General features: G+C 36.6%; 1 protein-coding gene and 2 long non-coding RNA genes across 3 annotated transcripts in view; 1 reads left to right on the top strand and 2 right to left on the bottom strand.

Moving 5' to 3' along the window:
- LOC137584387 (uncharacterized) overlaps positions 1–20,922 on the bottom strand; it is a 128,527-nt gene that overhangs the window by 4,954 nt on the left and 102,651 nt on the right. Inside the window, exon 5 of the long non-coding RNA XR_011033478.1 lies at positions 17,746–17,806. This is a non-coding gene — a long non-coding RNA (uncharacterized lncRNA). The remainder of the gene's footprint in view (positions 1–17,745; positions 17,807–20,922) is intronic.
- On the top strand, positions 434–1,556 carry LOC137585202 (calphotin). Its single transcript, XM_068300883.1, has 2 exons — positions 434–644; positions 706–1,556. Exons 1-2 carry the CDS (start codon positions 542–544, stop codon positions 1,515–1,517), a joined length of 915 nt encoding a protein of 304 aa, XP_068156984.1. The 5' UTR covers positions 434–541; the 3' UTR covers positions 1,518–1,556.
- LOC137585462 (uncharacterized) lies at positions 8,433–8,933 on the bottom strand. The gene is made up of 2 exons (XR_011033570.1): positions 8,799–8,933; positions 8,433–8,725 (listed from the first exon to the last, which is right to left on the bottom strand). It is a non-coding gene; the product is annotated as an uncharacterized lncRNA (long non-coding RNA).

The following is a 20,922-nucleotide window of genomic DNA, read 5'->3' as shown; positions in this document are numbered from 1 at the left end:
GTTCAGTCAATTAAAGTTGCAAAAATTTGTTAAACCTTTTTAAATATCAGGCTTTTAATTAAACTAGAGTAATAAATAGAGTATTGGAACATGACTCATTGCCAAAAAATGCAACCTTATGACATTTTAGAATTCGCCGAAAACAATTTTCTACCTCCCGCTTCAAATTAAAAACTAAAGAAGATAAAATAGAGAATTAGAAATACTCTTATAAATGGATTCACTTCTATATAACGAAACAAAACGAAACTGCGTAAATTATTTATGTTGGCGTACACGTTTCTTTGCTCTTTTCGGTTTGTTGTCGAACACTTGCTTAATGAGCGTTTCATTTACCGCAGAATCTTATATTAAGCCATATCACTTATTTAAAGCAACTGTGTAAATATTTGCGACAATATATTTTTCGTTTTTTGGGTGCAAATGAGTCAGAAGAGTTTTACAAATTAAGCTAGACGGCTGAAAGAATTGACAGTTTTAAGACCTGATCTACCAGAAACGAAAAAAGTATTGTAGAAGAAGTCTTTCATTTGATACTAATATGTCGAGACGTGGTAAGGTATTTTTATTGGTTGCCTTGCTGGCAATGACCATGCTGCCCCCGAGTGAAGGAAGACCAGGACGGGGTCGAAAGAGGTCCTTTGGTAAGTAAGATAGATTCCTATTTCTGCAAAGTAAAATATTCCTTTGGGGGAATCTATACAGGCCTTGGCCTGCTAGGTGGTGCACTTGCAGGAGCTGCAATTGGCCATGCAGTGGGAAATGCCAAGAACACACCAGCTCCAGCACCAGCTCCAGCAGTTGCTCCTGTTGCCACTGGAACGCATGTTCATCATTACTATCCTGCGGCAGCTCCAGTACATGCTATTGCTGTTGCCGTGCCACAACCCAGTCCCACGGTGGTTGAGACTGGTGCCCCCGATGCCAATGGTTGCTACAAACAAACTATTCGCGAACAGGACCCACAAAATCCAAAAGCATACACTGAGACGCAACATCTAGTTTGCCCCACCATTAAACAGGTGAATGTGGCCGCACCGCCCATTTCTCCCAGTGTTAATCTGGTGCCCGTGATGCCACAACCACATCCCGTGGCTGTTCCAGTGCCTGCCACTGCTCCTGTGGCCCCGCCAGTGGTCGTTCAGGCCGTGCATCCTACAGCTGCGCAGCCTACAGCTTCGCATCCTACTCCTGCGCCAACCCAACATGCAGTAGCTGCAGCTCCTGCTGCACCCGCCGTCCCTCTTGCCCCCCGTTATTGCCGCTCCTGTTGCTGCTCATCACGCACCGGCGGCAGCCGCACCAGTTATTCCCGTTCACGTTCCAGCTCCAGCTGTCGGGCCCGTCCAACCCCCTCAAGTGATTGTTTTATCCAAAAAAACAGTTTACTATCCCAAAAAGAAGTCAGGAGCAGCAATTCCTCAAGGTTGCTTTACCCTTCTAGTGGTAGTCTTCAGCTTTACAACTTTCCTTATCTAATATATGATAAATTTAATTTTAAAATTCAAATTACTTAATAAAGAAATGACTGAAGTCATAAATACATTATTCAAGAATTAAGAGAAAAAATCGAATGTAAAGTAGATACTGTCGGGAAAGTTGCTGAAAACTTAAAGTACAAAATAAGTTGGAGTAAAATTTGTAAATATTTTGATTTTGGCGCCGATAAAGCAGTTAACATCATGTTAATTCAAGGTCTATGCTAACTCAAAATGAGCTCGTTAACTGGAAACAAATTATTGCGCCATCTACCGATTTTTGTGAGCACTGTGCTCTAAAAATGAACTGCTTGCTTATTGTCGGCTCTACTTGCTTTTGATTTGTTACAACGCCAACGGTTATTTCAAAATGTAATACGAATTATTTTTTTGTTAAGGCAAAGTATCGTCAAGAGAATCATATTTAAAATCGGGTTCGCCGAATAATAATGCAAAAATCATAAACTATTTTTCAGTAGAAAATGGAAAAAATAAGGCCACATTTCTAAATTGTTTTAGTTATTTTAAGATAATAATCCATAAACTTAGATATTTGACCCAGTAACTTGCCCTCTGTCCGTCCACTACATAAAGGACTTAACCAAAAGATCATGTATTACATCCGTATTCGATTAAGTTAGTGCAATGATTAAAGTCTTTGGAGCATCATATATTTCTGCCAATTACGCCATTCAAACGGCCAAGGAGCTGACGTTAGTCAGTTAGTAAATATTTTATTAGAGAATTATTCAATTCGAATTAAACTAAATTGAAATACGCATGATTGATAATCTAGTCAAATATTTATATTTTGTATTAAGTAAAACCTTGAAGACGTACTAGTAAATTTTTAATAACTATATGTATTAGACTTTGTTGCTCCACACACACAAACACACACAAACAACCACATATTAATGTGGGCAACATTTCACTTTTTATTTGGGCCGCTTCAATTATATAATTTGCTTGTTAACCCAGATGCAATGTCCAAAAAAAGTTTCGCACATTTCTTTTTCTTTTTTTTTTTAACTATTTTCGGTTGACTTTTGAGTCAGAGAACTTTTCACTTAGCTTTGTTCATTCTAGCCTAGAATGAGCTTAGCTCAAAAGGTGAAACATTTTGCTCTTACTGCGGCTATATTTCCTATGTTTTCTTCTTGTTTTGTGGTTGTTGTTTTCCGAGTGCAAAATGAGTTAAAAATTATTAAAAGAGACGCCTGCCCATGCACTGGCACAGGACGTTTTTTTTTTTGTTCTTTTTCTTCTCGGTTTTTTGTAGCGAGAAAATTAAGAAGAACTAGAAGAAAAGTAATGGAAACAAGAAGTGGTTTTTATGCCCTGGCGTAAACGGAAGTTGCTGCTGGCTATGCAACTTTAGCTTCTTCTCTCAGTTCTGACCATCTTGAAGAGGACGGGACGAGTCGCCTTTTACTTTCTTGGCACTTTATTTTAATTTTTAAGGCGGCACAAGTCCAGCTTGTAAAGTTTTTCACCACCCAACCATTCCACCCTCAGCCCCATATCCACTCTATAGTTAGTGTTACTTGTGGCTAAGAAGATATTACTTTAGCATGCGGTTTTATGCCCATCTAAGGTAGTAAGAGCCACTAGGAAAGTTTTGTAGGTAGTCCTTATATGTACATATATATTTGCTAATTAGAAGAAATTAATTCACCATGTTCATTTTCAGTTTCTTTATCTTTGGAACGTGCTGCCTCCAGCAATTGTTTAGCCTCCACATAGCAATCTGTAGCCTTAAGATCATCATTGAACCGGAGAAATTTCTCTAACTTTTCACACTCTGATTGCATTTGGCGTTGGACCTGGTCAAGAATCCATTGACAGTCTTCAATCTTTTGCAATTGTTCATATTTTTTATGATTCATGGTAACATCAGCCACATAATGTTCCAGACGTTTGGTTTCTGCTTTGATTTGTTTCTCCTGAAACAATTGGCGGCTATTTAAGTGATAAACATTATCAATTATATTGCGGAGTTGGCGTTTGCGTGGATCTTCCATTTGGCTAGTAATCGTAAATACATATATTATTTGTATAATAATTTTGTTGATTTACTTTTGTTTCTGTCTTTTGATTTTAGAAACTAAGTAAAAAGTAAAAAAATGTCTCTAGTTTAAATTTATATTAATTACTTGCAATTTCTTAAATAAAACGGAAATGAAATTTAACATGCACTTCCGTTTGACCCAATTTAATAAACGTTCACAAATTGATATATAAGTAATTTGCTTATATAAATAATAACATTGCCCTTTTAACTTAAAGTTTTTCAAGTTGTGTGGTTATGTCAAAAAATGCCAAGAAGCAAATTTCACGCCTAGTCCTGAAACTAGAGTTTGAGTAATTTTATATAAGCATAATGTCAAACTAATTTGTGCATACATGTGCGTGTGTGTGTCTGTGGAAAGAGGATATGTGGCATATTGTCGAACGTGTTAAGTGGTCCAAGAAAAACATACATATAAATTATAAAACGATTATTGAAATTTCTTACTCCATTTCACCAACAACATTTGCCTTCCCAAGTAACCTTCGAGTGCATAAGAAAATATAAAGACTTTTCAATGAAATCGATTTTAAAAATAAATTAAAGTATTAAAACAACTGAGCACTTTCGATTGCTTGAAGTCTTTAGATTTAAATCTTAATCTAAATGATTGTAAAGTACATTTTTAAATAAAACAATTCCGCAATCTAATTAAACAGAGTATATAAAAGGGAATCTATAAGTCTCAAGTAGTTAAGCTAAAGCCTTTAAAAACTTAAATTAAATTTGTTGCAAAAATCTCTATATACATATATTTGTTAACTATTGGGCCAATACTTTGTTGGGCTAATATTTCTACTGTTCAGTTTAACATATGTTGTTGTTGTTGATGTTTTTTTTTTTCTCTTGATATACTTCAACATGATTTATGTAGCCCTCTCTCTCTCTTCAAGATATAAATCTATGTTCCATTTAGCCTATGTAAAGTCTAATTTTCTATGCACCAAACAAGGAAACGGAGCGAGGGAATTTTCCCAGCTTGACGCATCAATTAATCAAATTGACAATTGTTGTGTGTTTGTTGTTGATAGACTCTTGCCATGTTGTTTCTTTTTTTCCACCAAATTCAGAGACAAATATGTATATATACATACATCGAGATATGTATCTATATGTATGTATGAATGTAGGTACCTACATATTGTAAAGATGCAGGAAGTCCGTGTTCGATTTGGCACTTTAACCACATGACTGGCAAATGAAGGGACAGGAACCAGGACCAAGTTGTTTAATATTCACCATTTGACTTTTGTGGCCGCCAAAAGACAAAAACAAAAAACAGGAAGTGACTGTGAATGGCAGTACTTGAGAGTGGGTGTATACGAGTTTGTCAGTGTGTGTGTGGTAGAGCTTTTGCGGTGTCTGGTGATAGAGTTCGATGTGGCAAATGCTCTTGACATATTCACACACAACTATATTTTTGCATCTGACTATCATTTACCTAACCACGTCAAATTGGTTGAATTATGCAACGATTTGTTAATTGGCTTAAATGACAATGACTATCTACTCAAAGAAAGTAGCTAAGTTTGACTCGATTCTATCTTGGAAACTTATTAAACCAATATTTCGTCTAGTTTAAGAACTTTGATAGCTATTTAATTTGTGGCCTTGCTTGTTAATTACATTCAATAACTTTACCGGCTTTTGTAGCAATTAGATAACTTTGTTGGTCGAGAACAATTTTCGAGCTACTCATCATGGGCAGGTAGCTAAGAACACTTGGTCAAATCACACATTTACAGATACAAATCAATGCAGATGTTTCTGCTTATATTTCTATTTAAGAACACATTTATTCAGTTGACATAATTTAATACGTTTTTATGGTGAAGCCAACAACAACAGCCAACTGGCCATAAAAACGTGTGTCGGCCCTGCGAGTTAACAAAGTGCTAAAGTGTCAAACATTTTAATTGATCACTTGAAACCGGGCGTAGAAAAAAACCAGCCGACACTCATTTTTATACGTTGCGTTTGTTTTTGCCCTTTTCACACATGTTAAACCAGGATTTTATTCACAAAAAAAAAAAAAGCAAACTGGGAAAAAATTGCACAAAATGTAAGAAAAAAAATAAATCTTTAGCCGCTTTTTAGCTTAAACATTTTTTTTTTGCGCATGCAAAATGTAGGCCCTAAACAGCTTTTGGATACCCACATTTAGACCTATCAATAGATGTATTAAATGCGTATTACGACACACAGTTACATTAGGCTTAGGGATTACCAAAGAAATTGTTGTTAAGATCTCACCTTTTATATAACATTTTGGCAAGGACAATTTATTTACTTTTTTTGTACATCTAAATACAAAAGGAAATGAATATACTGATTTGAATCGGAGAAACATTTGGATACTCTATCCAAATAGTCAAGGATATATCCATTTATTTTGATAACTTTTCTAATGTACTCTAAGAATCAATAATATGTAAGAATTACTTTCTCCTGCAGTTCTCAGGTAGGGTAAAACAGGAAAATTTAAGCCCAAATTAATGAGTAAAAAGGAAAAGCTGAAAAAATTTACTTATGTTATTTTTCCCAGACAGTCTTAAAGTTTTTCCCTTTCCATGCTCAATTAGAACCCGCACTCCTGTTAATTTCAGGGCTCTTGTCCTTAACAAATTTTTGCGGTATTCCCGACTGCCTAGCAACTGCAAATGAGTGATATGAGGATATATGAGTGTGTGTGTGTGTGTGTATGTGTGAGTTTCGGCAAAAGAAAAGTGGAAAAACAGGATGGTGAAAAAAAGGCAGAGAAGCGTTAAACCGTTAGCTGTTGGATTGAGTCGAACAGCTGCTGGCGACACCTTGCAACAGTTGCTCGTGTTGCCTTGTAAAGAATGAAACGGTAAGGAAAAAAAAACCTTACAAAGCTGACGTTGCTAATGCCGCCAAGCCTGTGTGTTGGTGTGTGTGTGTGGATGTTCGTTTTGCATACATATGCATTGTGGTTAAGCAATTTGCAGCAAACGAAATGAAAGTGCTAAGCGCATTGGCCATCAGAAACTCAAACTCCAATTCCTTTTTGGTATTGGTTTGAGTGCACCAGGTGCGATATGCCACAAATACCTATCCTTGTCGTCCTGTCTCTACATATATAACATGTATGTGTGTTTGTGTGAATGTGTTCTTTTTTTTTAGTGGCTTGCGCTAAATTTCATAATTTTTTTCACCCTGTTACCCAACTGGGTAAAAGTGTATTTTGGTACTCAATAGAGATTTGTTGCAAGATTAGATAAATATATGTTTTTAAGTGAGATATAATTCAAGTTTGCCCCACGCGCCAAATATCCTTCTCTCAAAATACGAACTAAAATTCGGATATTTTTACCAAAAAAGAAATATATATATATTATACTCGTAATTCTGTTAACTTCAAACTTATTTTGCAATACATTTGGAAGCAAGTTTGCAATTGGATACGTTTTTTTTAAGTTAAAGCCACACAAAATATGAACATAATGTTTCAAAACATGTCATAATCCGAATTTCTCTTAGCCTTACAGGGTATCACATAATACCAGACACTCTTATTTATATATATTTTTAACAAACCAGACTCCTCTGCTATGCTACGCTGTCTGGTTTCTCTTCCCGTCACGTGTCATTCCATATCGCGTCATAAACAAATCCTCCGAAGTCTCCTTGCCCCTGACTCTGATGTGTCCACCTTTTCACCTGCCCCTGCTGCTCCATCGTGGTTGTCATAGAGCATCGTTTGTTACTCGTTTGTTCCTGTGCGCCAACTTTTGCCTTATTTCGATTTATTTTTATGTGATTTTTTTACGCTTTTCGTTGCATTTGCCCTCAACTTCCCTTCCATCAGCCAGAAAACTCCGCATCCCATCCTTTACACTTGTTAACTGAAAATATTTTCTCATGCGTAAAATGCACGGCAAGCGAAGCAGCCAACGGACATTGACGCAGTGCGACGGTTAGGTAGGATAGAAGACCGGGGTCTAGGGCCGGGACAAACGGTGTCGGCTTTGGTTTCTTAATGGCCAGGTGAAAATCGACCAGACATTTATATTTATAGAATATTTATATACAATCTCAAACAATTTTCTCTAGAAAAATTGTTGCAAAAGTTGTCTTAATTGGCCCCCGAAAGGAAACACAAGCCCCTCAATTTAAATACACAGTGGGGAAAAAATCCAATCGCCAATATCAATTGCATAAATATTCAGCACACAACAACAACAACAAAAAAGAAACTCATCACAATGAAAAAGTTTTTAGCGTTATTCGCATATTGGCAGAAAGAAAAATAAAAGAGAAAAAAAAACTTTCGAATTCAACTGATATAAACAATAATTAAAAGCAACCCTTGACTGTGGCCCTAACAAGTTGAATTGAGCTCTGTGGCATCAGCATCATCATCATTAGACGCAGAAGGGCCGGTGAAAGTTTTTGGTGAAAAAAGCAAATAAAGTTCAGTTAATTCGGTTTGGTAAATCCTTGATACCCTCACAGTAAGTAGACATTGAATTTCGATGCTTTTATTTTGCTGGGATTCAGCTTTCCGTCCACAGAAGATTTCTAAATGCCTTTAGGGAATTCGACAGTACATACGGGGCCGCCTTTATGACAATAAGAGGAAAGAGAGACTGGAGAAGAAATAAAAACACTATATTGTGAAAAAGAGAGGCTTTGGGTGAAGAGTGACGGATCTTGACTCTTCTGGGATCGTAAGAATTCGTAAGTCTCCGACTAGGAAAATATGAAAGTCGACACCTGAAAATCCCAATACTTTGGCTCAACTGATGTGGCGAGACAAAAGAAACCACGAAAATGAAGTACGAAGTCCAATCCATCCCCAGGTGAACATTTTGAAAGGCTCCAGCAGATGAAATGGTAATGATGAACATATAAACAACAAATTTTCTAAAATTCTTGCGAATTTTATTTTTGGTTTTTAATTGTTTCAAGCTTTCGATGATCTCCAAGCGGTCCTATGTTTCATGATGGATACATGCGTCATTTATTCAACAACCTGGCCAGCAACTGTAACAACCACCACAAGGACCAATAGCGCAACAAGGTCCACACACATTGGGTCCATAGCAGGGGCCGCAGCATGGACTACAGCATGGGGCGCAGCAGGGACTCACGCAAGGTGAACAACATCCTCCACCACAGCAAGGTCCACACATTTTGAAGGATCCGGTGTAAACTATTACCAAAAAAAAAATGAATTCTTGATAAAAATCTAATTCTTTTTTTGAAGTATTTTTATATTAACTTACTTGAAAATCAAACGAAAATTTGAAACTAAACAGAAAATTTGGGATGTTGCCTGTTTGGCTTGCCGAAACGAACTGACTAGAAAACTTCTAAAATCTCTTATATGGTTTTCTCTTTGGATGACATTTAATTTCATGGGTAAATTGATGTTAAGATCAACAAATATTTGAGTAGACTTTACCAGCGGCTATGTCTACTGAGTTCATTATTTTTAATCCCTAATGAGAAACTTAATCTATTAGGAACTTTTGTTTACACCTAAAGTATCTTGTTTAGCTGCATTTTGATTTTAAATCCATAGAATGTGGAATGAAACTTTGCAATTCATTATATCATGGCTCCCCTAAACATTTTTCTGTTGTCTGTCGCATGTCAGGATGCGGTTAATTCTCATTAAAAATCAACATTGTCTTATTAAATGGGGTTCTGCATACAAGTAGCAGTAGTAGTAGAAGAGGGGCCCGCTCTGGGAATGAGCTCCTTGACAAAACAAATATGCTGCTACCCTCAGTTGATGGTAAAATAAGAGCGGGAAAGTGTAGGAAGGGGAACCAGAGACAGCCGCAAACCTCATTAAAAAATCAAGCCAGTACACTCTTTCGTCATGTCGATGGAAGGCAAATGATGCTTCATTTCATATAAGGATGCTTTTGTACTTGTTGTCAATGACGTACAAACTGACATGGAACTCAAGTTGCATTATTGTTTGGCATTTCAGCTAATGGCCAATAGCAAACGAATTCAAATAGAGTACAAGACCAGCAAGCAACAATGCATGGGTCAGTTTAACTCTCGGTCACTTGCACATTATCCTGGCAAGTGGCACAGGAACAAAGGAAATTCTTAATTTATGGAGAACTAATTGAGGCAAAACTGTAAAAGTTAAAAAGGAGCAGCACACAAAAAAAAAAAGAAAGAAAAAGGAAAAGAGCAAATTGTCGCAGTATTTAAATTAGCTAACGAGGGACTTTAATTAGTGCCAAGTGGCTTCAAGTACCACAAAATAAATGCAAAAAGTTACTCATACGCCCCCCCAGCGCTCGCTCTATACGCACCGACAAGTCTTTCTTTCTAAGGACCCATGGACAATTATTAATGGACCTCAACTTAAGCACAAGTGCAACCTGCTGACATTTCAATTCAAGCAAATTGCTTATTGCATACATACACTTCAACATACTTGCTTGCTGGCTGCATGTATTTCACAGACTGCCGAGGCTAAAATGTCTGGGGATCTGATTTTCATCATTCATTTTGTTTTGCCGCTCCAAAACTCATGTGCTCCTGCTGCTAGGTCCTCCTAGTCATGGAAATACACTGAATTATGGCGCACTGTATATATGCGTTTGTGTGTGTGTGTGTGTGCCCTGCGATGACGTAGCTTTGGGAATAATATCAAGTAAGGATGTGGCATGGAAATGAATTGTTTCAGCATAGAACTTGAACTGATGCTGGCTCAGAAACGGATCAAATTTTCTTCTTAACTCGAGCTGGCGGATGAAAGTAGAAACATTTAATCAGCCCCATGCAGTACCTACACACACACACACACACACACACACACACACTTGCATATATATAATATATCCGTTGTTGAATAAGTAATGCGACAGGAAGTGGTAATTGAACGAAACAAACTCGTCTACCCATCACTCTCTCTCTCTCTCTCTTTTCCGTGGCTAGTGTTACCTTGGGGAAATGCAAGCAGTTTATTTATCAATTTTTAAACAAATAATTCAATTATTATTTAACATAGTAAACCGTTTGATTGAAATCATGTGAACTCTCATCATTCTACTCATTCGTAACAGTCTAGGCTATAGTTCACTTCAGTTTTTTCAGGTTTCCCGTTTTGTTTTGGCAAATAATAATTTTTACGAAATTCAGTGTAAATGCCCGTCACAGTTTTCAGCTCATTCGGTACCATGCAGTCCAGTGAACATCCCTCTTCGTCTGACCGTCGCCCCTTGGCTAATTCTGGTGTGATAGAGCACTCTCAAGTCGGTGATGGCCACCATGTGGAGCAAAGAAATCGTCGTTTGGCTCGTGCTGTGCCGTTTCGTCGTCATATGCCAGGTTCTGATACACCAAGAAATAATAGGCAAATTAATCGCAGATTAATAGCAGAACGTCAAAGGATTAATGGTCCCAAGACTAACATTATTGGCAATCGAATATCCTCCCGTGCCGCTCTAGGATATCACCGATATCGCCGAATGGATCGATTTTCTCGATGGGAATCAAGGCTCGGAATACGAGGACCTAACTCATCTTTCATTGATGATTTCGATAGTGATAGCGATAGTGATGTCTTGTTGTCTAGTGATACTGAGGAATGGCCTCGCGGTGTGATTACAAGGGATGTCCCAATGGAATTTCTCCGCCAACGTTTCGTAGTCCCCAGACGTCGCGGCCGTCCGATCAGAGATAACATTTCGTGGTCCTCAAACAATTGGCAAAAAGTATTGGGCATACTTGTTGGCATTGGACTTAACGCGACTCTGAGAATTATCTCGAACGAATTTTTCTATATTAACTAAAATCAAACAATAAGTTAACCCACCTGAAATTCAACACAGATCCTCTATCCCTATAAAAATCAATAGGCATTTTCCAATTTCCCCGAAATATTAATAAAGGACGACTGCAGATTTAAAATTATATGCAGCCAATTAAAATCGATGTCTTCTGAAAGAACGCGGTGAATGGGCGGAATTCATTTTCCAGCAACGTTTATAGTAGTCAACGCTAGACTGAGTCGCAAGTTGCTTTTCTTTCGCTATGCGTATTGCGCCCTTGTTGTGCTTTTATGGAAATCATCTTTGTTTTCCTCTATGCCTCTCCACTCCCTTTCTGTAGTATGTTGCACATGCCACTAGCTGACGCTGCTACGAAGAAAACTTCATGGCCAGCAACAAAAAAAAAAAAAGTCAAAATAATCTACAAAATTCTTAAAAGAACGAAACTTTAATGCTCTTTGCTTATATTTAAATTCTTGACCCAAATGGCTGTAACTAGAGGCTTCAATACAATATATTTATTTGATTGTGAAAAACAAAGGTTGTAAACCTGGAACAGATCTCCAATTATGATAGATGATAATGAAATACAGCTAAAGAACTCTCGGAGAATGATGAAGATCGATTTTAATCGCGAATTGGTTCTTTGGATTATAGATCCTTTATCAAAGCTAATGTACCCGTTTCTTTGAAGACATAAGGCAAATTGAGAATGGTTACAGTGCCTCTCACACATATTCTCATATGTGCAGCAAGTTTTACACAACGTAGTCGAAATAACAAGCAAAGAACAGCGCGGCCCACACACAGATATACACCCCACACACTTTGCACACACACACACACACACACACACATACTCCTGCAGATACACAGAAGCAGGAATAAAGATGAAAAAAGACGCGTTGCGTTCATTTTACGCCTTATCTGCGGTCGCAAGTGCTGCGTCCATGGTCGCCCGAGTGCCAGAAATTATGCTAATTTTTGGGTTTTTATGCAGACAGCAACGAAACCAACATGAAGCTGAAATCTGCATCCACATCCTGTTACTGTGTGTGTGTGTATGTGTATCGTTACTGCTTCAGCAGCTGCTGATGTTGTTGCTGGTGTCCTTTCTTCTGCTGTGCATTTTGTGGTGACCATGGAGAACGATGAAATTTACAAGCAATGGGATTGAGAGTGCAGTTGGGGAATGACAAAAACAAAAAAGGGTAACGGGTGGGCTGATAACGCGGCATTAATAACACCCTCATGAGTTTTTTGATGATTGAAAATCTAGCAAATTGCCCGCGCCTCCACGCCTAGCCCCCCTTTTTGACGCCACCCCGTAAGTGTTCAGAACTCTCATTTACTTATCAGGCAAAAGAATAAGTCCTTCCCCTTTGTAATGTATTTGTGGCACATTTGGGAGCTAAGCAACAGCAAACAACCAAATGAAAAGAGAGCGCAAAAGAGAAAACACAGGCAAGTCAGGGATTGCTTGTACTGTGGCCAGTATGTTAACACATAAAACTTGTGCAGTGATAAACTCTTGGCCGGCTCCGGACACAGCTCACAGCCCACAGCCTGGCTTGCTAGCCTGTGTGCTCTATCCTACTGCATATTCAACGTTTTGCCGCCTTCTGCCTTCTGGCTCTATTTTCGTTTCGTTTTGAAAATTTCACATTTGTGTTTAGCAATCTCTCCAGTGGCTACTTAAAGACTCAACAACGACGAGTATGGCTTTCATTCCCTTTTTATTCCCTTACACTCCCTAGAATTTTTTTTTTTTTTTGGCTTGTTTCTGTTTTGTGGTTGTTGAATTGTGGCAAGTAAAGTGGTTAAAGACAAGAGTAATAGATAGTGAAAAACGACGAACAAGTTAAAAAAGGGAGAGAAATCATACATCGATTCCCCGCTAAATCTAATTTCTATTTAAACCTATCAATCACCTTTATGACCATAGACACAGAGTTCATTGAGGGGTTTTTTCATGTCAAAGCTTTGAATTTTAAAGTGCTGCAAAGGAATTCAGTTCAACATGCAATCCATTGCAATATCCAGAGTCAAACAGAAACAGAGACGGAGAGAGATAGAGAGAGGTAGAGGGAGGTGGGCGATTCAATAAAGCAGCGAGCAGTAAATAAAAATGCATATGCGGGCGGAGTGAATGCAGGTTACAATACTCGCACATAGATGACCGAGTTCCAACAGCGCTTCATTGGGCGAAACAATACACGGCAATAAAGAACTTGCCCCAGAGGTAACGCAATATGCCAAAAACAAAGAAAAAAAAAAAGCAAAAACAAAAAAAAAAAGTACGAAATACGGAACGAATGCAAGATAGAACAAGGGTCAAAGGGCAAAAGGATGTTGATGAAGCACAGCCAGGAGCTATGGGCTAGTCGACAAACAGTAACCGGTTCTTGCTTTAAGCCTAGCGTTTAAAATAATACAACTAGAAATACGTACATAAACGCACTTGCATCTCTCGTTCTCTCTTTCTGTCATAATGTTCAATCAAAATATTGCCTGTGGCTCTTAAAATATGCTTTAAGTTTCCACAAAAGTTTAGTTTCATTTTTCGCTCAAAAAAAATGTTTGTTCCTTTTGTTTTTATCAATGATTGAGAGAATAAACATGGCACCCATGGCTATTAAAAATATAAAAATTTCCTTTTCGTGTGTAAGCAAACACTAAAACAAAAACGCATCAGGCAGAGAACAGAGAGTGCTTCTGGTAAACAGATGAATGAAGAGATTAAATTTTGCTCAAAATTCACTTGTAATAACTCAATTCATTTGCTATTAATATATGCAAATTCTCATCTTTGGAGTAGTAGACATTTCCGTTCGCATTTGACAATTTTGACAAATTAATTTCCGTTTTTTACATTAATTAGCCAGTTTAGAAAGAACTTCTTCTTCTTTGACCAGAACAGTGCCACAGAATCAATTTATGACAATTTCAACAGTTTTCTCTACCACACCGAATCAGTGTGCCATGGAGCGATGTCGTTTTGCTTTTGAAGTGAAGCGTGAAAAGCCGGAAACGGGAAATTGTTCGTTAAAAACATGCGACTTAAGGGTCGTAGCTTAAATTACAGTTACAGATATTTGACAGTATATAAATCAATCAAATTGGTTTGAAAACAGAAATATAATTTATACAAAATGCTTTAATATCAGCAACCTGTTTTACATATGTTAAATTTATGAAAATATATGAATACCTAGCTAAAGAATTCACGGTGTAGAGCGAAGTGGGGGACGCCACCTTCGCTTTTCTCAACTTGATCGGGAATAAGAGTGGCAGCATAATGGTTTCCTACCCCTACTCAGTGGCAGCAGCAGCAACAGCAGGAGGAGTCAAGAGGGTAACAAGTAAATCTGTGAAATTAAAATAAAATGTCAAACAGACAGATAGAGCTCACATCTGCTGTGGCATGGGATTGTTATTGTTGTTGTGGGCGAATCGGGGCATGAACAGCATCGAATATTTTCATTGCTACCGATACACCGGCTGTCGTGCTATTGTGCTTGCTCTTCATGTGTCCTGTCATGGTTGCAGCACTCCCAATCCCAATCCCAGTCCCATTTCCACTCACACGTGTAAAGTGTCATATTTATATGGCATTGACACCGAAAAAAACCAAACATCCAACCCATCGGACAACTCTCAACAGGCTCATACAGTGGAATAACCCGTATGTATTACGTATCGGCCATATGCATAAAGTTACATACATATTGGCAATTGGCATAGAAATCTTTTTAGATTTTATTTTCAATAAAAATCAATTTTTTTTTTTTTGCTATAATTCTTTGCTTGGTATGCCAATCCTTTCAATTGCAATTCACTACATTCGTATACATATTTGTAGATTCCTTACAATTCTCTCATTTTTGTATTTTATTTGATTTCATTTTATCATCTATTTCATTTTTATTTAACATTTTCATTTCTACGACACACACAATTTCGAGCTCATTAAAAATTTTCAACTGAAATATTTTGCCGGAAGCTTCATTTCAGCTGTGTGTGTGTGTGTGCATGTGTATGGGTGTCTATGAGGGTGTCTGTGTGGGTTTCTATGTGTAGGTTACGTGTACTTGTATGCGTTTGCTTCCTCAACGGGGCACGTCTGCCGTGTGTGCTCATTTGTTTCCACACACACAGTGTGTCCAAATCTATTGTTAAATGGTTAATTTTTGCAAATTCATTTAAAGGAAAAGATTATAAAGATTATTTTTCTTAAAATTTTAATCTTTTTTACATTCCTTTTACATTTTTGAAAACTGAACAACATAGAGCCCAAATTGTTGTTCCAATAATTACAAGAGTTAGTTTTCAAAACTTATAAATCCCACTAAAATCTGTTAAGGTTATTAACTGTTGCCGACTTTTGACTTATTCTTACTTCTATATTGAAACAAAGATTCTAATGATAAAACTTCTAATAGATATATCTTCAAAGACTTTTATAAAACAAAACTTATTAATACTAGAAAAAAGGAAATAAAATTTACAAGAACTTTAAAACTTTAGCTAAATTCTGCCATATACATTAGAATGTTTGGTTTGTGTGTGCCTGTGTTTGCATTTTGTATTTTAGTTTCCCTACATTTTTGTATTTATTTCATTTTTTTTTTTTTTTTCGTACACAAATTAAACTACAAAATTACACACGGATATATTTAATTAGATGACATACCCTTATTATGTTTTATTTAGAAGTTGGTTTCAGTTGCCGCGACGCGGTAATTGTGCTACACATGTCGCATGTCTGCTTTAGCGTCCCATGTGCCACACTCCCCTCCCCCACCCCGCCTCACCTTGTGGACTTGCTGGCAACGTGATTTGTTGTGAAGTCACATCCGTAAAGGTGAATATTTAGCTCTCGCATTTAAATGTGCATGACAAATAATATTTTGTGTTTCCATTTATACACATGCAATTTGCTGAAAGTCTTGCAAACGAGTTTTGAAATTGTATTCTAAGTAACACCTTAGACGATAAGGAAATTGAGCCATTACCGATTGAATTAATGGTATCTTGAGACATCGTTTGAGAACTTATAAGATTTGAAAAATTCTAAATTTTGTTAAAGGTAAGAAATCGCAAGGCCAATTAAAAGTCATTTATTGTTGCTCCATTCATTCTAAAGATTTAACAGTAAGCAAGAAGTCATATAACAATTCTATAAAAATTCACAGAACTTAAATACTTCTTTTGGCCCTTTGTGACCCTAGATTGCTCTACTAGCTTTTTTGTATATTTTACTTATCATACATCCACTATTTGGAGCTATCAAACACATTTTTTGTCTGCCAAGTTTTCTAGTTAACAGAATATTTTTTGTGAAACTATTGAACCATGTCGATTGATTGACTTTGAGACAGTCGGTTATTTCATTTTCTTTGTTAAACATGATTTGGCTTTTATTGCTGTGGATAGGACTGTGACTGTGGACCGACTTGGCCCATTTACCTTAAATGTTTCAGTTGAGTTGACAGGCGACCGAACTTTATTCATTTGATGATGCATTATTTAAATTGCAATGCCAGCACAATACGAGAATGAAAGCCACAAAAGCTTACAGTTCAATTCGATTCAGAAGCAATTGCTTTCTGTCATTGTCTGAAGGTTAAGCAAAAAGGGGATTTGCCAGTCTATCGAAGTGCTGACCAACTATTAGTCATTTCAAATAATGTCGGTTCTATAGTGACAAGCTGAGTATTAATCCAAAGAAGGGTTTAACTTATAAATGGGCCCAAAAATGTATGCTATCCCTTACATACATTTAAAAAACAAAAAAGGATTCTGTATAACATAATAGAAACACCTTTACTCATATTTAATTAATTTCATGGCATACTTTGAATGCTTTACCAAGTGGTCACTCAAACTTGAATGGAGTCCTGTTGCCAGAAATGTCGTGCAGCTCTTGCCACTTCCAACACAAGAGAACAGTTGCAAAACTAACCACAAGTGTATCAGGTATCCAAGTGTTTAAGACATGGACATGGACAATGCAAACATGACTTTGCAATTAAGTTATTGTTAGCCACAAGGCATTTGCTTTGCTTGCTCCCTCTCTCTCTATTCTAACAGACTTCTTAGAATTCTTGGTCATGCCTGTTGTGCCGTCAGAAAATTAAAAAGCTTTGATTTGATTTATATCCACTTGCATTTACTTGGCCAAAATCTTAAATCATGGCAAAGAGCTTGGAAATTGCTGTTTAGTTAACCCTCCTTCCTGGAAAATTGTTGCTTAAGGCAACTTCCTCTAATAATGTCTGGGATGTTGGCTAAATCCAAGAGATAGAGTGAAATGCAAATTGAAACGAATTGTTATGCAAATTTCTGTTCTCCCTTCTTCTAAAACCTATTTGATAAACACAAAAAAGACAACAAAAATTGAACTGTTGCACTCTAATGTTACTCTTACCTTTTAAATTTTATACAGCATTTGGCATATTTTTACAGCATTTTGGGAAGTTAAACAAAATCTGTAAATATAAATCATTTGAAATTCCATTAAAATTTAATACAATTTTATTTGCATTTCATTTACTTATTTCTTTTTACACCTATGAACGTATATTTGTGTGTGTTTGTCTGTGTCTTGCTCAGCGGGTTGCTATAACAAAAATTTTAATATTGATTTTCGGTTTGGTTTTTTTGTTATTTGTCATATTGTTGTTTTTTGTTAGAGCCTTTTGCTATTCCAATCGCATACACAATGGTTGGCAATAAAAAACTGCAACAAGAATATTACTTTTTTATATGCCCTTTCAAGGGGTATTATGAAATTGATCAGATATTCGGCAACTTATTTCATTCTGTGTGTTTTCTTAAGGATTAACATGAAGGAGCATGACTAAGACGAGAACACTCCCTTTTTCTAGAATCTTTGGATAAAACTTTAAGCCATTGTTAAGTTTCATGTACTGCAAGAGAATACAAAACATCAGTGTCAAGTTTAAAGGGATTCGCCGCCCTCTGCCTTTTATATTTAAAGGGACTCTGTTTGGCCGGTGAGGAAATTACGTATACGCCACGTTTTGGACTCGGCAACCTGTGTAACAGTCAGTCGCAGAGACATGTGAATGTGCCTTGGGCCCAGTCGTGCATTTGAAATATTGTACTTTTGTCCACTATAATTCAGCATTTTTACTGAATATTTGTGTTAGTTTTCAGTTAACTTGCTCTGCATTTACATTATTTGTTTTTTTCCAATAGAAAAATGGTAATAAACAAAATATTGGAAAACAATAGTTTATCCCTTGAAGTTTTAGATTAACAAAGTATTTTATTTAAAATGAAACAGAACAAATGATATCTATCATTCATGCCCATTTCTCCACCTCATTGAATCGCGAGTGAACGATAGAATAAATTTATTATCTTCAATGTGTTAGAGTGAAATTTTAATAAGGCTCACGTATCAGGTGGCACACATGGATAATAAACGAGGCGATGGCAAAAGAAAGGGAAAACGTGAAACAATTGGAAATACATTTGTCAACAAACCGCAGGCAAAATGATGGCGATCCTCCCAGCCTGTTGCTCGCTTGTTACTGGCATTGTTCTTGTATGGGTATAAATCGATTGAGAATGTGTGCGTGTATTTGTGTAAGTGGGTGCAGTCTTCTCCATGTGGTTTGAGTGACATGCACACAGCCACTTGTAAGTGCGGTCCAGCTAATTGGAATTGCTAGAGGGAAGGTATTTTCCATTGATGTCGCACCTGGACAACAAATCTATTATATTTCAATAATGTTGCGCCTACAATCGCATAAATAAATAACCACAACAGCCAACAAACATGTTAGCAACACACACACAAACACACACATCGTATGTAGTTAGCTACATCAGATCTGTTTATATTAATTTTCAATGACAACTGTGTAGCAAAAAGCCAATTGTGTGAACAAAAATTTGTGCAATTTGCAAAATGCGACTATTTTAAATATATTTATTAAATACAACAATTTCAATTGGTATTTAATATATTTTCTTCATTCTTCTTTTATTGTTTGTTTTATTGACAGTTTTTTTTATATGTTTGGATGTTTGCCCAACTGAAATAAATTGCACGCTTCAATGGCATTGTTCAACTGCCGTCATCATTGGCTTTGCTGGCTTACACTGCGTATGCGTTATGGTTGAACGGGGGGGAAAACCTTTGGCAAAGAAAAAGTTTTGTAATCAAATGGAAAACTATCTAGAAGGAAATTCCATTGGCTTTAACAACATTAAGCTGATTGTGCAGCATTTAAGCAAGTTATTAGCAACGCAAAGTTAATTGAAATTACCGACCCAAATATTTTTAGAGTAATTAACAATAAAATAAGTAAATTTTAGGAAAATTTTATTGAAAATAACTAAAGAAAAATGGAAACTTCGAGTTATAGATATAAATTACAATTTGAAGGGAACGGAAAAATACTAAATTATTTGAATACTCTCTCCATTTTATCTAACTTAACTGAATTCTCGTTAAGCGGTCAGGCGATAATTCTGTTCTTTTTTTTTTGTTTTTTGTATCTGTTTGCGAGTGTTGCATGTGGCACGCCTTTTGCTTTCTTCCCGCTGAACTCAGTTATTACAGTTGCCTTTTGTCTTTAACTGGAAGCACAAAGCAAACAAGCCGCTGGCAAGTTGTTCTTGTTGTTGCTGCTGCTATTGTTGTTCATCATATACAATAACAGGACATTATAGCTTTTTATGCCATTTACGTTTTTACATCACAAGTCACAAAGTCGCCAAGTCGTATGTATGTACATATGTATATATGTATGTGGGCAGGCGGCAGCAGCGTGTCTTTAGTAGTTTATGACTGATGGCCATGATATGTGATACACTTGGCCAAGTTGTTCTTATGCTTGTTGTCATTACAAGCACACGCATCAGCAAGTAACCAAAAGAAAAGTTAAGCGAGGAAGAACCATACTGAAAAAGTTCCTCTCCTATGGCCTCTTTTGTTTTATGTCATGTGTTTTCTCTTCTTTTTTTTTTCGTTTTGTGTTGTCTGCCTTTTCTACTGAATTTTGTACTTTTTTGTTTTCGTTTTTTTCTTTTTGGCTTTTCATGTTTATGCTTTTGTTGGTGTATGGCTTTTTAATATTTTGTGACTTGGCACGTAAATGTTTTAATGTCCAATAAAATTATCGTTTCAGATAAAGCTGTCGAACAGAGAACGAGGCTAAAGTAACATGTGTATACATCGAGAGAGAAACAAACTGTGCTGATTGCTAGTAACTTAAATATGTTAATTTGCCAAAAGACACTTTAACTTTCAGCCATGTTCATAGTTTATTCAAATGTCCAACAGTTTGTAACCTCAAAAAGTTTATTCATCTAACCAAAAACTGTTCTGTGCCGCTCAGTTCTTTGCGTTTCTTTTACTTTTACCCAAACCAAAATTTAAGCAATTTCTTTTACAAAATACATATGTATATATATATTTTTCGAATATATTTTATTTCGTTACCATTTGCCATGAGCTTGGCAAATTGTCTCTAAAAGAGTTTTTTGACAAAGGGTTTTTTGTTTTCCTAAACAAACCAAAAAAGAAAAAAAGGAAAAAATGTTCGTGGCTTAACATTTTTGCGTTGGG

Source organism: Drosophila tropicalis, unplaced genomic scaffold (assembly GCF_018151085.1).
Source record: "Drosophila tropicalis isolate 14030-0801.00 unplaced genomic scaffold, ASM1815108v1 contig_878, whole genome shotgun sequence".
Classification (NCBI taxonomy): domain Eukaryota; kingdom Metazoa; phylum Arthropoda; class Insecta; order Diptera; family Drosophilidae; genus Drosophila; species Drosophila tropicalis.
This window is presented reverse-complemented; position numbering and strand designations above follow the sequence as displayed.

Bases quoted from the DNA above. Each gene is read 5' to 3' on its own strand.
- LOC137585202 (XM_068300883.1), top strand. From the start codon at position 542: ATGTCGAGACGTGGTAAGGTATTTTTATTGGTTGCCTTGCTGGCAATG. The intron at 645-705 runs GTAAGTAAGATA...GAATCTATACAG, and splicing joins GGGTCGAAAGAGGTCCTTTG to GCCTTGGCCTGCTAGGTGGT.